Below are 17,531 nucleotides of genomic sequence, written 5' to 3'. Positions count from 1 at the left end.
GTTTTTTATAAACTCTTTTAAAGCAGTTCTTTTTTTTTTTTTAAAGCTTTCGTAAATGCCAAACACAGAGCACTAATTTTTTATTTTTTATTTATTTTATTTTATTTTTTTTTTAATTAATTTTTTATTTTTTATAAACATATATTTTTATCCCCAGGGGTATCATGCTTAGCGAAATAAGTCAAGCAGAGAAAGACAACTATCATATGATCTCCCTGATATGAGGAAGTGGTGATGCAACAGAGCACTAATTTTTACCTCATTTACAACATGCAGAAATTCTTCTTACAATATGCCTAACCCTTTGGTAGACTGAAGTTGTTCTGATGTACTCTTAAAGGCAAATAAGATTTTATGATGCAATTACTTTAGTAATTTTTAAACTAGTTTATACATCACTTAGAGATGGCCATAACAAGTTGTTATATGAAGAACCTCAGTTTTACCAAATATTCCATAATTTATTATTTATCAATATATCCATCTTTGGGTATATCCAATATACCCAACCTCTGCTTCATTTGTCAGAGGAGACAGCACACACTTGTCACATGAGACTGCAACAACCTTATTTTGAAAAAAAAAAAATAACAAATATTTTAAACTTTGATAAAAATACATTGACAATTGTGTGTTTATCAAAGTATCATATCCCTTCAAGAGTAAATACTATTGGATATTTATCAAGATATCCTGCTATAATCTGGGTGTCAGAGAAATCTTTAGAGTGACCGAAGATCACTTCAGTTGTCTTATTGTTATAATCGATATTTCACTGACAACTTAAGCTTTGCTATTATATGGTATACATGTAGATCTATACATATATTGGGAATAGAATAATTTTAAAATCCTCATAAGTACCTTGGCTAAAGAAAAAAATTATCATTTCTATTTCACGTGCAAAAACTAAAGTGTATTGAGATATTGTATATTCTATACTAATAGGTTTTATAAAAATATTTTTATATTTCCAGCATGTTAATAATTATTTGCCATTACTTGAATTGCCTCAATTCAATATCTTGATTTCAGTGTTTTAAATTATAGTGATTACTTAATTCACTCAATTTTTGACAAAACTTGGTTTCAGAAATATTTAGGTGACCTGCCATTTGGCTTAGGTTGAACTGTCAGTGGCCCTGAAAATACTCTTCTTCTTTCTTTTTTTTTTTTAAATTTAATTTAATTTTTCCAGTGTTCCAAGATTCATTGTTTATGCAGCACACCCAGTGCTCCATGCAATACGCGCCCTCCTAAATACCCACCACCAGGCTCACCCATCCCCCAACCCCAACCCTTCCAAAACCCTGTTTGTTTCTCAGAACCCACAGTCTCATGCTTCATCTCCCTCTCCGTTTTCCCCCAATTCACTTTTCCTTTCCTTCTCCTAATGTCCTCAGTGTTATTCCTTATGCTCCACAAGTATGTGAAACCATATGATAATTGACTTTCTCTGCTTGACTTATTTCACTCAACGTGAGGCAGGAATCTATACAAATCTTAGAGGAGAACATAGGCCTTGAAAATAATAAATAGGGCGCCTGGGTGGCTCAGTGGGTTAAGCCACTGCCTTCGGCTCAGGTCATGATCTCGGGGTCCTGGGATCGAGTCCCGCATCGGGCTCTCTGCTCAGCGGGGAGCCTGCTTCCCTCTCTCTCTCTGCCTGCCTCTCTGCCTACTTGTGATCTCTGTCTGTCAGATAAATAAATAAAATCTTTAAAAAAAAAAAAAAAAAAAAAAAGAAAATAATAAATAACCATCAATTTATTTTCCTGATGCAACATGCAAACAAGTGGGGCATGGCTGGAAATCAGAGTCCAAGATTTCAGTTTTGATGAGGTTTTTATCTCAGTAAGCCAGCTCTCTTAGTCATGCAAGTTGATGCCCTCAGTCTAGTAATCTCTGACCTTGCTAGCTGAAAAGCATAAGACAGAGAAATAACTGTTGTCACTCTCATACCCAACCTCTGCTTCATTTGTCAGAGGAGACAGCACACACTTGTCACATGAGACTGCAACAACCTTATTTTGAAAAAAAAAATAACAAATATTTTAAACTTTGATAAAAATACATTGACAATTGTGTGTTTATCAAAGTATCATATCCCTTCAAGAGTAAATACTATTGGATATTTATCAAGATATCCTGCTATAATCTGGGTGTCAAGAAAATTTTGACTTATCTGTTCTTTGAAGAATATGTTTAGATATGAGATATGTTAGGAGTTGAAACAAAATAAGGATATTCAATTAACTAGTGACTTCTGTTAGTAAATAAGATTTAGAATATTAGCTGAATCCCCTGCAGGATGAGTTTTGAATCATTCATATATCTACTAAGAAAATCAAGAAATTTTGTGGGGATATAAAACGGTTAATATTTATTATATGAAAGCATTTAAAACAGATTTTTAAGCAGCTAGATATTAGTTTTAACACATATTTAGCCAAAATGGAATTAAGCTGAGGACAGTGGTTCTCAGCCTTTTTTTCATTAGTGCCCCCTAAAGAATCTTTTCTAATCTCCCTCTCCCAGTAAAATTTTATTTCTATAATATGCTGCATATCTGTTTGTGTACTATATATGCATCTGTGCTTTATACGTAGAAAGGATATGGTTTTTTCTTATTCTCAATACCACTTTTTATGCCCTGGGCATGAGTTCATTCCTGTTGAGGATGCATGTCAAAGAGTGATAAGAGACTATGAAGTGGACATGAAGACTCAGGGCTTTTTAGATTATGTAAATAGAAAATAAAATTACATAAATCAAATTTTGAGAGTATCATCATTGCTATTTAATGGATGTATTTTTTTAACGGAAATGTTTAAATTTGTTCTTTTTAGGTTAGAGCTGTATTGCTAAATGCATTGACTTTGAGTGTGTGTGTGCATGTGCACGCTTAAGTGGTTTACCAAACACTTACCACTTTTAAATTGTAAAAGATTTTATAAAAGCCATGATATTTCATTAGGACTTTTTGGGAATTTCTCTGTCTCCCATATAAGCCTGTGATTAAGAGATAAAGTATATTTAATTTGAGATGGGTACTTCACAGTTTTTTTAGTTAACCATTGTAATTGTTAAGGAAGAAAAATGAAAATTTCATTTTGCTCTCCAATGAGCTAATGAAATATTAACCTCATTATGGAGGCAGATCATTGTACTAATTGGTGATTCCCTGTACAAAAAGATAAATTGGAAAATGAATTAATCCTTCTTAGAGTACTGTAAGGTTATTTCTCTGAAAGAGATGACTTGTGGTAATAGTCTGCATCAATAGATAGACTGAAGGGATATGTTCAAATTCTTTCCATGAAACAAATTTTTACGTAGTAAAGATGAATGTGAATCAATTATATGTATTTTAGATGTGAGGCTTTTTTTCCTCTAGTTATATGACTCATATTATATGCTTGGTAAAGTTAGAATTTACGATCAGTCCACCCTATATAAAAATTACTATACAAAAAAATCAAACCTAATTAAAGAGATGTTCATCTTCATGCTCATATTGATCCTGTCTGATACATAGTGAGATGGATACCAATTAGCTATGTCACTGATACTGGTGAGCATAAATGCGGACAGTGGACAGAACAACTGATTATTAGAAAAGATGAGAATAAGAGGGTTGTTATCATGGGAACCTTTGAACACATTAAATTCTAGAGTTGGGAGAGATTATAGAGAAAACTTTAGCTTCTCATTCTTTAAATATGAAACTGGGGAAAGAAAAGAATTTTCACAAAGTATGGAATAAATCCAAATCTCAATTCCTAAGTCATTCCTTTTCCTTGTATACCACATTGCCATTCATGAAATTGGAAAACTAGAAATAAAATGGCAAGTTTTGGATCTCTATATAATTTTCAAGAATATAATTCTCATTTTAAGTGTGGCATATACCATATTGGTTAAAATAATAATTAGATTTATATTTTTAATAAACCATTCTTCTAAAATTACTACTTTGGGAACATATTAAAATCAGACTCAGAATTTTAGGAGCCTTAAAGATCATTAATTACTTTATATAATTCCATCCAAATTATCTTCTATATACTTCATGTATAATCACATAGCACACATCTTTACATCTATAATCACTTTGAAAAGTGATTGTAGTGACCATATTCTTTCTGTTTTACTTTCCTTAAATTAAATTTTCACAAGATTGTGTTATTACCCTTCAATTTAAGGTCAGATATCGTTCCTTACTTGGACACCGCAGAAGTTATACATTGTTAAACATTATGCATTGTTCGTATTTTTTGTAGTCGCAGTGTGCCCAGTATGCTGCTGATAGAAGAGAGGAGGAAAAGATGTGTGATCATCTCATAAGTGCTGCTAAACATCGAGACCACGTTACAGCAAACCAACTGAAACAGAAGATCCTTAATATTCTCACAAATAAGCATGGCGCTTGGGGAGCAGTTTCTCATAGGTGAGTTTCACAAATTTACAAGTAAATAATAACTCACAGGTTATTTATAATAGTTAGAAGTTAAAGATTATAAACTTTAAAATTATGCAGAAAAAATGATTTAAAGCATACAAAATTGCTTGAATTTTCCCCTGATATCTTTAGTAATTCCTTGTTAGAATCCTTCAGGAGAAAATCTAAACTTTTAGCAGAAGCTCCAGTGCAAGCCATTTCTAATTTAACAGTAATATGTAATATAAAAAAATTAGGCAAGTATTTTAGACTACTATCTCTTACATGATGTGTGTTAATTATAAGTGGCTTTTTTTCAACTTTGAAGAGTCAACTCTACCTAGTAATTAAATTTATATCATTCTTAATTTTTCTTAAAAACAGGTAGTAATAGAAACATTTACTGTGTAGAGGTAACACATTTTTTAAAACTTTTCTTCCATATTTTTCTATTCAGTCTTTCTTAGGAAAGATTTTTATTTATGATATCATAGTAAAAGTATTTATGATTAGGGCATTTATGATATCATAGTAAAAGTAAAACCAAAATTGGTTGTTTATGAATTACAGATGTTCTCGCAGAAGTTTTGTGGGCATAAATTTTTTTTTATTTCCTCTACACAATGAAGTTTTCTAGAAAAATAATAGTGAGGCAGGTCACAATATTTCGATTGCTAATATTCTTCATTTTTAGATTTTCATTTTATTTGATCCTATTAAATATGTGCTTTGGTGAGTGCTGTGAATTGTGTAAACCTGGCGATTCACAGACCTGTACCCCTGGGGATAAAAATATATGTTTATAAAAAAAAAAATAAAAAAAAATATTTTCTGAAAAAAAAAAAAATGCTTTTAAGTCTCTGGCAGAGTTTAGGGGTTGGTTAACTGTGACCAGCACACTACTAAGAAAACTCCTGATAGAACTTACTCTCTTAGTTGGGGAAGAACATCTAGAATATGACCATGATACTGTTTGATCATCTGGCCTGGTATTTCAAATATAAGATACACTTGGTAAATCTTTATAATTTTTGTATTTAAGGCAAAATTATAACTTAATGACCTTAAAAATAATCAACACTCAATATTTCTTTCTTATAATAATAGTGATACTGTGACACCTAGATTTATTGAATGCTTATTGTGTGCCAAGCATCATATTAAGAATTTTACATGAATTATTTCATTTAACCTTTAGAACATTTCTATTTAGTTTGGTACTCAAATGTTTTCCATATTATATTGAGGAAACTGGAGCTTTCAGAAGTTAAATAAAAACTTACATAGTATCACACAAGGAGAGACCGTGTTTTAGTCAGAGTTCTCCAGAAAAACATAAAGAACCAATGGGATATATTTGAGACATAGAGATATAGGTATAAATATAAATATAGAAATACACATAGATTTATTTTAAAGAATTGACTCACATGATTATGAGGGCTGGTAAGTCTGAAATCTGTAGGATAGACTGGCAGGCTAGAAACTAAGGCATGAGTTTTGCTATAGTCCTAACACAGGATTTCTTCTTCTCCAATGAACCTCAAGGTTTATTTTGTTTTGTTCTTATTTTTGTTTTTTTAAGGCCTTCAACTAATTGGATGAGGTCCACCCACATTTTATCTTTTATTTAAAGTCCAGTGATTATAAATGTTAATTAACTACATTTAGGAAATACCTTCGCAGCAACATCTAGACTGTTATTTGACCAAACAACTGAGCACCATAGCCTAGTCAACTTGACACATAAAGTATAACATCATACATGGTAACAATATATGGGCATTTTGCCTAGCTCGAGACCTTGTCTCTCTTTTTTGTGTTTTCTGAATTGGATTTATCTTCTTAGTTATATACAATCAGGACTGTAATATAATATTGCTAATAATTCAGGTGATATGAGTCAGGATATTGCCTTCAGTGTTTAAAGATGCATGAGAACTTGAGGTCTTAATTATTTCATCATCTAATTAGGATATAGTTAACAGAGAATCACCTCCATAGCTGCAGTCATGAGTCAGGTGCATCCTCTGTTCAGCTAATCCTTTACTGGGTTTCATTAGACTGACAGAAAGACTGGCAGCAGGACCCCTTAGATATAAAGGTAGATTCTCTTCTTTCCTGCACATTAATTCCCAGTGACTAACAAAAAACACACACAATCTTTCTGTTAATCATCCTTTCCTAAGTAAGTCACTGAACGCTAAATATTTAAGAATAGGTTTTGTTCTCTATAATCTTACTTAGTATTTGACTAATTAATAAGACTCAGTCATTAGATTGCTTCTCTTTTTTGTTTTATTCACTCTTTATTGTAGCTTTTACAAATCTCATGGCTTAAAAACACAACCACTACGTTGATAACTCCCTAGTTTATTATCCCTAGTCCAGATCTCTCACTCACCTCCAGACTTGTTTATCCATCTACCTATTTGGCATCTTCTACTTAGATACCATACTTCAGGTGACGAAACAGCTCCTAAGACTTTCTCCCAAGCCATCTCTACCTCAGCCGAGGGCAGCTCCATTCTTAAATTTGCCCAGGCCGTAAATGTGGCTTTTCTCCTAACTGCTCCTAACACATCACATATTGAACCCTGAGGCACATCTTACTGACTCTGTCACAGAATATGTCTAGTACATTACCCTTGCGGTCCCCTTGATCTAAAATGATGCCATCATTTCTCACTTGACTTGTCCCAGCAGCGTTTTCAATAGTCTTCCTGTTTCTGCCTTGATCCTCCTAAAGGCCATTCTCAAAACAACAGCCTGGGCGAATTTTATTAAAATGTGTATCCTTTTGCTCCTCTGCTCAGACGTGCTGCGCAAGATGGTAACCATTAGTCACATGAGGCTATTGAAATTTAATAAAAATTAAATTTAATTAAAAATGTAGGGCCACCTTTCAGGTACTCAGTAGCCACATGTGGGTGGCAGCTAGCATATTAGACAGCACAGAACGTTTCCATTATTGCACAAAGTTGCACTGAATGGTGTTGCTCCAGAAGTTTCCTGTATCACCAAAAGTTAATATCCTTACAATGACCTACAAGGACAGAATGCGCTATTTTTGATAGAGTGTTCAGAGAAATCCATTCTAATAAAGAACCACTTGGGCAAAGAACTCTCTGAGCATTTTAAACAGAGGGAACAGCCTGTAAAAGAAGGAGGTGCTTGGCCTGTTCCAAGAGCAGACAGAGACCAGTATGGCTGCCGTGGAGTGAGCCATGGATGAGAGGTTATGATCTTTGTTAACTCTTTGACCTCCTCTCCTGCTACTCTCCCCTGGCTCATTTTATTCCAGTCACTGTGGCTTTTTGCTGTTTTTCTGGCTTTTAGGACATGCTTATTCTATTTGGAATATTTTCTCCCAATCTATGCAGCTCCCTCTCCCACTTTCTTCCAGTTTTAATTCAAATAGTACTTTCTCAAAAAAGCCATTATCTGTAGCCACTTCTTCCCCCCACGTGTTTTGTATTGTATTTCTCTGCTTTATTTTTCCTTTTCCAACATTTATTACTATCTTACATATTATGTATTTACTTATTAGTTGTATTGTTTTGTCTCCCACGAGAATACAAGCTCCATAATGGAAGGGATTTTTCTCTCTTTTGTCCATAGAATACCTCACACCTAGAATAATGCCTGATACATGGTGCTAAATAAATATCCACTGAATAAATTAATAAATGAACACTTGATGTATACCTTTTTTACAGCGATACTGGTGATGGAATGGAAAATAAATTAGTCTGTTGTCTGGGATGATTTTATATTTTGAATGAAATCGTGTTATTAAATAACAAAATGTACTTAGCCTTGCATAAAACCAAAGCTTGGGTTCATCTGGAAAGTGAGAGGAGCAATTCTCATTTCACTGGATTATTTAAATGGTAAACTGAAGTATTATAATGCAAAATGCTTAACACAGTAGCTGACACAGAGTAGACTTTTTATATTTGTTAGTCTCTTTTCTTTTTTGTTAGCTCTTTGAAAAAAAGCCTTTTTTTTTTAAATTTTTTTTTTTTTAAGATTTTATTCATCCACCTGACAGACAGGGATAGGGATCACAAGTAGGCAGAAACACAGGCAGAGAGGAGGAGGCAGAGACACAGGCAGAGAGGAGGAAGCAGGCCCCCTGCCGAGCAGAGAGCCCGATGTGGGGCTCGATCCCAGGACCCTGAGATCATGACCTGAGCCGAAGGCAGAGGATTAACCCACTGAGCCACCCAGGTGCCCCCAAAAAAAGCCTTTTTAAAAAGCCTTTTTTTAGAGCAGCTTTAGGTTCACAACAGAGATTTTCCTTATACCCTCTCCCAACACACATGAATACCCTCTCCCATAATCGTGGTCATTCTCCCAAATGGTACATTTTTTACCGGGACTGAACCCACATTGACACAGTATAGCATAATCACCCAAACTCCATAGTCCACCTGACGGCTCACTCTTGGTGTTGGTTATGTGGGTTGGGACAAATTATCCCATATATCCAGCATTATAATATCATATGGAGTATTTTAATTGCTCTAAAATTTCTCTGTGTTCTGCTTATTCATTTCTCTCCCCCCCCCCCACCCTGGGCAACCACTGTTTTTTTTGTTTTGTTTTGTTTTTAAATCTATAGTTTTGCCTTTTCCAGAATGTTATATAGTTGAAGTCGTACAGTATGTAACCTTTTCAGATTGGGTTCTTTTACTTAGTGACATGCAATTAAGGTTCCTCCATATCTTTTCATGGCTTGATGGCTGATTTTCTTTTAGTGCTGAATAATATTTCATTGTCTGGATATACCACAGTTTATTTATCCATTTACCTACTGGAGAGTGTCTTGGTTGCTTCCAAGTTTTGGCAGTTATGAATAAATATTTTGGGCAGGTTTTTGTATGGACATTGGTTTTCAGCTCCTTTGGGTAAACACTAAAAACCATGATTGCTGAATGGTATGATAAGAATATGTTTAGTTCTCGGGGCACCTGGGTGGCTCAGTGGGTTAAGTCGCTGCCTTCGGCTCAGGTCATGATCTCAGGGTCCTGGGATCGAGTCCCGCATTGGGCTCTCTGCTCAGCGGGGAGCCTGCTTCCCTCCCTCTCTCTCTGCCTGCCTCTCTGCCTACTTGTGATCTTTCTCTTAAAAAAAAAAAAGAAGAATATGTTTAGTTCTGTACGAAACCACCAGAGTGTCTTCAAAGAGGCTATAACATTTTGCATTCTCACTACCAATGTATGAGAATTTCTGTTATTCTGCCTCCTCACCAGCTTTAACTATTGTCAGTGTACCAGATTTGGACCATTCCAATAGGTGTATGTAGTAGTGGTATCTCATTGTTTTGATTTGAATATTCCTGATGACATATAATGTGGAGCATCTTGTCATGTGCTTATTTTCCATATGTACATCTTCTTTGGTGAGGTGTCTGTTAAGTCTTTGGTCCATTTTTTAACCAAGTTCTTTGCTTTCTTATTATTGAGTTTTAAGAATTCTTTCCATGTTTTGCATAACCATCCTTTATCAGATATGTCTTTTGCAAATATTTTCTCCCAGTCTGTGGCTTGTCTTTTCATTCTCTTGATGGTGTCCTTTGTAGTGCAGAAGTTACTAATTTTAATAAAGTCTGGCTTCTATTGTTTCTTTCATGGGTAATATCTTTGGTGTTGTATCTAAAAAGGCACCACCCATCTATACCCAAAGTCATCTAGGTTTTCTCTTCTAGAAGTTTTATGGTTTTGCATTTTATATTTAGGTCTGTGATCTGTTTTTAGCTAATTTTTTTTGAAGGATGTGAAGTCTGTATTGTATTTCTGGGTTCTGTGTCCCATTGACCTATTCGTCTGTTCTTCCAGCAATACCATATTGTCTTGGTTAATGTGGCTTTATGGTAGTTTTGAATCAAGTAGCATCAGTCCTCCCACTTTATTCTTCTCCTTCCAAAGACCTTTTTAAAGTAATTTCCCATCAGCCATCAATTCATGAAAAGAGATTTCCCAGAACCCTCTAACCCTCTAATATATAGCTATAATTTATTGATCTTATTAATTTAATGAACAGATAACTCGTGTTAGCATAGTGGTAAAGAAGACTTACTCCCTGTCCTCATTTAATTCACAATAGTCAAATAGAAGTGACTGATATTAAACAAAACAAATGATTATAGAAATAAAAAATGTAAATACAAACTCTGGCAATTACTAGGAAAGAAAAGTACAGGGTAATCTAAAGGAGAGGGTATAACGAATGATCTTCATGTTAGATCAGGGAAAGAGAAGATTTCTTTAAATAAGTTCTGTTTGAGCTAAGAATGAACAGGGAATCATCACAACAGGTGAGGTATAGAACATTCAAGAGAGAGAAATATTAAACAGAGACTCAGCTTAGAAATAATAAAATGAACGGAAAGGAGGCTCATATTTCTAGAGCTTAGTGAGCAGTGGGGATAGTGGCTTGAGATAAGGCTGGAGAGTAACATATGAGCCGGATGATTTAAAGTCTTATAGATCATGTTAAGAATTTGTGACTTTATCCTAAGTGGCATAAACAGCAGTGAAAGGTTTTGAGCAGAAGAGTAACGTGATCTGATTAATGTTTTAAAAGATCAGTCTGACTGCTTTTTAAAGACATATTGGAAGTAATAGGGAAGTATGATCTCTCTATTTATATCTGAGTTCAAATATCACCCCTCCTGTAGCATTCCCTGACTTTCCCTATTTTTCTGAACCCTACCTCCTCCTATTTTGTTATTATCTGTATTGCAATTATCTTTGCTACACCACTTAATGTTTTATAGCTGTGCGGATACACATGTCTTCCAATAGACTTGTAGCTTCCTAAGAGGAAGGATTAAATGGTACAGTTACATCCCTGTTATTAAATATATGTTAAATCTGAAGGAGTTTCATTCCTATAATGTTATACTTGCTGTCTTACCCAAGAAAATGTTGAATTTTAACTTAAAATTCCTTTTATCTTTTGACTCAGTGGTCTTACTGGCTCTAACATACTTCAGCTTTTGAATTAATATTATTGCTCTTTATTTTTTCCTGAGGAGGAACTAGAATCTGACAGCCCTTTAAAAATGCATATTCAAGAATTAATGTTTTAAAATAATCCTTAGTATGTATGAATAGTTTTTATTTATCTTATATTTTTGGATCATATTTTCAGTTTCTTAAACTATATTGCTTACTTAAAAACTGGGCAAAGGACTTGATAGGCATTTTTCCAAAGACGATATAAGAATTGCCAACAGGTACATGAAAAGATGCTCAACATTACCAATGATTAGGGAAACACAAATCAAAACCACGGTGAGATATCACCTCACACCTGTTAGAATGGCTATCATCAAGAAGACAAGAGAGAACAAATGTGGCAAGAATGTGGAGAAAAGGGTACCCTTGAGCAACTGTTGGCAAGAATGTAAGTTGGTGCAGCCACTATGGGCAATAGTATGGAGGTTCCTCAAAAAATTAAAAATAGAAATACCATATGATTCAGCAATTCCTATTCTAGAATATATTCGAAGGAAACGAAAACATTATATTGAAAAGATATCTGGACCCGCATGATCATAGCAGCATTATTTACAATAGCTGAGACATGGAAACAATTTAAGTGTCCATCAATCTGTGAATGGATCCAGTTTTGTGTCATATATATAGGAATGTGTGTGTGTGTGTGTGTGTGTGTGTGATGGAATGTTACTCAGCCAAAAAGAAAAACAAAACAAAACAAGGGAGTCCTGCCATGTGCAACAACATGGATGAACCTCACATTATGCTAAGTGAAATAAATCAGACAGAGAAGGACAGATATTATATGATCTCACATGTGGAACCAAAAAGAAAGAAAGAAAGAAACAAAGTCATAGAAAAAGAGATCAGACTTGTGGTTACCAGCTATAGGTGGTTGGTGGAGGGTGAATTGGAGGAAGGTGGTCAAAACGTACCAACTTTCAGTAGTAAGATAAATAAGTACTGGGGATATAATGTACAACATGATGACTAGCTCACTGCTATATGGCACATATGAAAGTTAAGATACTAGATACTAAGCATTCTTATCACAAAGGAAAAAACCATTTTTTCCCTCTTTTTTCATGTCTCTGTGAGATGATGGATGTTGACTAATCTTACTATGGTAATCATTTCACAATACACATAAGTCAAATTATTTTGCTATATACCTTAAACTTATATCATGCTGGATTTCAACTATATCTTAGTAAAACTGGGGAAAAAACTGCATAAGCCATAACAACCTAAATTAAACTCGAGATTTTAATAGGCTCTTGAGTAAAAATGCACATAAACGCACACACACACACACACACACACACACATATAATCCCAATTTTTAGTGTACATTTTCATATAGGCATTACTATTGAGTTTTTTATAGTAGAAGATTTTATTGAGTGCAGCTTTGTAATGGGAGTCTCTCAGTGGATACTTCACATCTAATATCTTATTTTTATTCTAATAACTTTATAAGGTAGGTATTATTTTTTCCAATTTGCATGTAAGAAATGTGAGTCTTGGGGCACCTGGGTGGCTCAGTGAGTAAAAGCTGCTGCCTTCGGCTCAGGACATGATCCCAGGGTCCTGGGACCAAGCCCCACGTCTGGTTCTCTGCTCAGTGGGGAGCCTGCTCCCTGCCCCCTCTGCCCATCTCTCTGCCTACTTGTGATCTCTGTCTGTTAAATAAATAAATAAAATCTTAAAAAAAAAAAAAAAAAGAAATGTGAGTCTCAGAGAAGTGGAGTAACTGGCCCAGTGTTATACAACTAAGTAATAGGAACAGGATTTGAATCCAGATCCATGTAACCCTAAAGCCCATGGTCATTTTAATAATGAAATTAATTTTTGTATTTATTGTAAAAATTATTGATTGGAATAATGAAACAAAAACACTTACTAAACTGAATAAGACTAAAAAATCTGGGGCTTTCCCACCAACAGTGTAGGAGGGTTCATATGATCTCCCTGATATGAGGAAGTGGTGATGCAACATGGGGGCTTAAGTGGGTAGGAGAAGAATCAATGAAACAAGATGGGATTGGGAGGGAGACAAAACATAAGTGACTCTTAATCTCACAAAACAAACTGAGGGTTGCTGGGGGGAGGGGGTTTGGGAGAAGGGGGTGGGATTATGGACATTGGGGAGGGTATGTGCTTTGGTGAGTGCTGTGAAGTGTGTAAACCTGGTGATTCACAGACCTGTACCCCTGGGGATAAAAATATATGTTTATAAAAAATAAAAAATTAATTAAAAAAAAATCTGGGGCTTTAGAAGGTATTTTTAAAGTTTTACAAGTCCAAGATAATGGTCTAAATGGACAATAGAACTACTGCCCACAGAAGGCAAGATAGAACTTGCAATCTGTGGTAGATTGACTGCTCAAACAAAAATAAACACACATATATTCTTAATAGGTGGCTAACAGGGTCCAGTGTCCTACAGCATAATATTTAAGATATCCAAGATATAATCCAAAATTACCTAATATACAAAGAACCCGTGAAATCTTATCGTTTCTCAAGAAAAGATAATTAATAAATATCAATCCAAGATAACCCAGATATTAAAAGTATGAGAAAAGTACTTTAAAGCAGCTGTTAGAACTACCTTCCATGAAGTCAAGTTAACATTTTTTAAATGAATGGAATGACAGAAGATCTCAGAAGAGAAATAGAAAGTATATAAAAGAGCCAAATGAAAATAAATAATGTAGTATCTGAAATAAAAAATGATTTAATGAGCTTAATAGTAGAATGAAGATTCTGACAGAAGAGAGAGTCCATGAGCTTGATGATAGATCGCCAAAATTATACAAGTGAAGAACACAGAGAAACAGAGTGGGGAAAATAAGGGAAAGAGCTCCAGTTACCTGTGGGACAATATTAAAAGGTCTAAAATTCATATCACTGATGTCTCATAGAAGGAGGAGAAAGAGATTCATGCAGAACAATTACTAAAAGAAAAAAATGGCTGAACATTTAACAAATTTGGTGAAAGATGTCAAGTTAGATATTGTAGAAGCTCAGGATAAGCTCAGTAAAAACTATACCCAGACACATCATAATCCATCTCCTAAATACCAAAGATTAAAAAAAAAGATCTTAACAGAATCCAGAGCATATAAACATTATGTATAAAGGAAAAACAATTCAAATAATTATCGCATTTCATCAGAAATCATGGAGTCCAGCAATTGCCAAACCAAAATTCTTAATTTAACAAAAATACCCTCTAGAAATACAAACAAACTAAAAATATTGTCAAATGGTGGAAATCTAAGAGAATTCCTCTCTGCCAGACATGTTCTCAAAGAAATGCTAAAGGATGTTCTTCAGGCACAAGGAGAAAGAAACATAAGGGAACTTGGAAATCAGGAATGAAGAAAGAGTTGTTTTGTTTTGTTATGGTTTTTCCCACAAAGATGCAAAGACAAGTTAGTGGAGACATTACAGTCTGTCTTTTCAACAAATAATGCTGGAACAATCAAATATTCAAATGCAAAAATTAGACCCTGAACTATGACTTGCGTCTTATGCAAAATTTAACTTTAAATTGATGTAGACTTATATATACAATGTAAATTCTAAAATTTCTGGAAGAAAATATAGGAGGAAATCTTTGCAGCCTTGTTCGTGTTGGACAGAGTTATTAGATACAGCACTAAAAGCCTGATTGATAAATGAAAGAGAAAGCGCTACAGTGGACTTCATCTTAGTCTGCTTGGGCTACTATAACAAAAACACCATATGGTAGCTTATAAACAACAGAAATTTTTTTATCTAACAATTCTGGAGGCTGATAAGTCCAAGATAGAAGCACTGGCAAATTTAGTGTCAGGTGAGCCCACATCCCAGTTCATGTAGATGGGTGCCGTCATGCTGTATCCTCACAAGATGAAAGAGTTGAGGGATCTCCGTAAGGTTCCTTTTATAAGGGCATTAATCCCATTGAGGAGGACTCCACCATTATTACCTAATCACTTTCCAAAGATCTCACTTCCAATACTACCACGCTGGGGATTGGGTTTCAACATAAAATTTGAGGTGGGGGGGTATGGGCTGCTGGGAGGACACAAAAACATTCAATCCATGGCAGGCTTTATCAAATTAAAAACTTTTGTGTGTGAAAGAAACTGTTGAGAATGCCACATTCTCTCAGACTGGGAAAACTGCAGACTACAAATCACATAATCTTGCAAAGATCTTATAAATATAAATGGATGGAAATATTAGTATATATATTTACCCAAGTATAATAGTGTACAAGGGACTTATAAGTGTGTGTGGGGGGTGTGCGTATACAAATATATACATATATTTGTATATATGTGATATGTATGTATAAAGAACTTTTCAAACTTAAGAAAAACATTACAATAAAAAAGCAAGCAAAATATTGGACACTTCAGCACAGACTATATAGATGACTAATACCTACATGAAAAGATACTATCCTTGGCTATTAAGAAAGTTCAAAGTAAAACAACAGTCAGATGCTAATACTTATCTATTCGTATGACTAAAATTAAAACAAAAACCTTACAATACAAGAGCTGGCAAACAGGTGAAGTAGCTGGAACTCACGTACATTGCCACTGGAAATACAAAATGGTGTTGATGGACATCTAGGTTCTTTCCAATAGTTTGGCTATTGTGGACATTGCTGCTATAAACATTTGGGTGCACGTGCCCCTTTGGATCACTACGTTTGTATCTTTAGGGTAAATACCCAATAGTGCAATTGCTGGGTCATAGGGCAGTTCTATTTTCAACATTTTGAGGAATGTATCCTATTTGGAAAGCTGTTTGGTGCTTTTCTTATACAATCAAACATCTACTTACCATGTGACACAACAATCCTACTCCTAGGTATTTACTCCAAGAGAAATGAAGACTTAACATCCACACAGAAAACTTTCACATGAATGCTCATAGCAGCTCTATTAATAAATGCCCCCCCAATTGAAAATAGCCCAAATGTTCTTCAGCTGGTGAATGGATAAATAAATAGTACATCCATATAATGGAATAGTACTCAGCAATATAAAAGAATCAACTCTTGATACATGCAACAACCTGAATGAATCTCAGGTGTATTCTACAAAAATGAAAGAATCCAGACTCAAAAGAACACAATTGTATAATTCCATTTATGTGACATTTGGAAAAAGCACAACTGTAGGCAAATAAAACATATTGGTTGTTTCCAGGAGTTAAGAGTAGAAAGAGAATTTGACGAGTAAGGGATAATGTGAGCGAGTTTTAGGGGAGGATTGAACTGTTCTATATCTTAATTACAGTAGGTTTCATGGCTATGCTTTTATCAGGATTCATAGAACTGTACACCAAAAAAAAAAAAAGCGAATTTTACTGTATATAAATTAATAAATGTTCAAAAAGTTAAAAAAATCAAAGGCCCAGAAAAGTCTTTATAGATGACTCTTGAGCTGTGAATACTAATATTTATCAAGGTATATTCAATTTTTAATATTGAGAATTATAATAAAATATTATAAATCTACTGTTTTAAAGTTAAATAAATTACAACTTAGATTATCTCAATTATTTTCATGCCACCGCAGGTGTATTTGTCATATAATTTTAAGAATGTAAGTTAGATTTTTCTGTACCTAATACCCACTATATGGCCTTTTTTAATTATATAGTTTTTAAAATCCTAAAGTAAATGTAGTAAATGTATTATTCTCTAATAAAGATTATGAAATGTTCAAAGGGAGGAAAAAAGAACTTTCTCACAGCAATTTTTAAGTAGTTTAAAGTGTCAGGATTTAAATTAAGAATGTGCTCTATGCTCAGTGAATACAGTTGTTACAAACTGTGCTGCCAGGTGTATTGATTGCTAAGGGTTATACTAAATCTACTAATTATGATCTCCATAACAATGTGAGATATAAGATGGGGAAAAAAACCTGCTTAGAAATAAAATATATTTATATCACAGTCCACATTTGTTTAATGGCTATGAAGTTTTATAGAATGCTTATCCCTTAGCTTCCTAAGAGCTATGCAAATGAACATTTTCAAGTGGGAAAATGACATACTTATTGGATTTC

General features: G+C 34.2%; 1 protein-coding gene across 9 annotated transcripts in view; it reads left to right on the top strand.

The window, feature by feature from the left end:
• NBEA (neurobeachin) overlaps positions 1 to 17,531 on the top strand; it is a 678,194-nt gene that overhangs the window by 375,998 nt on the left and 284,665 nt on the right. For all 9 annotated transcript variants that reach the window (XM_032314437.1, XM_032314438.1, XM_032314436.1 and 6 more), the window contains one exon: positions 4,284 to 4,450. In XM_032314437.1, the coding sequence (XP_032170328.1) occupies positions 4,284 to 4,450 (167 nt within the window). The remainder of the gene's footprint in view (positions 1 to 4,283; positions 4,451 to 17,531) is intronic.

The sequence above is a fragment of the Mustela erminea genome, chromosome 15 (assembly GCF_009829155.1).
Source record: "Mustela erminea isolate mMusErm1 chromosome 15, mMusErm1.Pri, whole genome shotgun sequence".
Lineage (NCBI taxonomy): Eukaryota > Metazoa > Chordata > Mammalia > Carnivora > Mustelidae > Mustela > Mustela erminea.
This window is presented reverse-complemented; position numbering and strand designations above follow the sequence as displayed.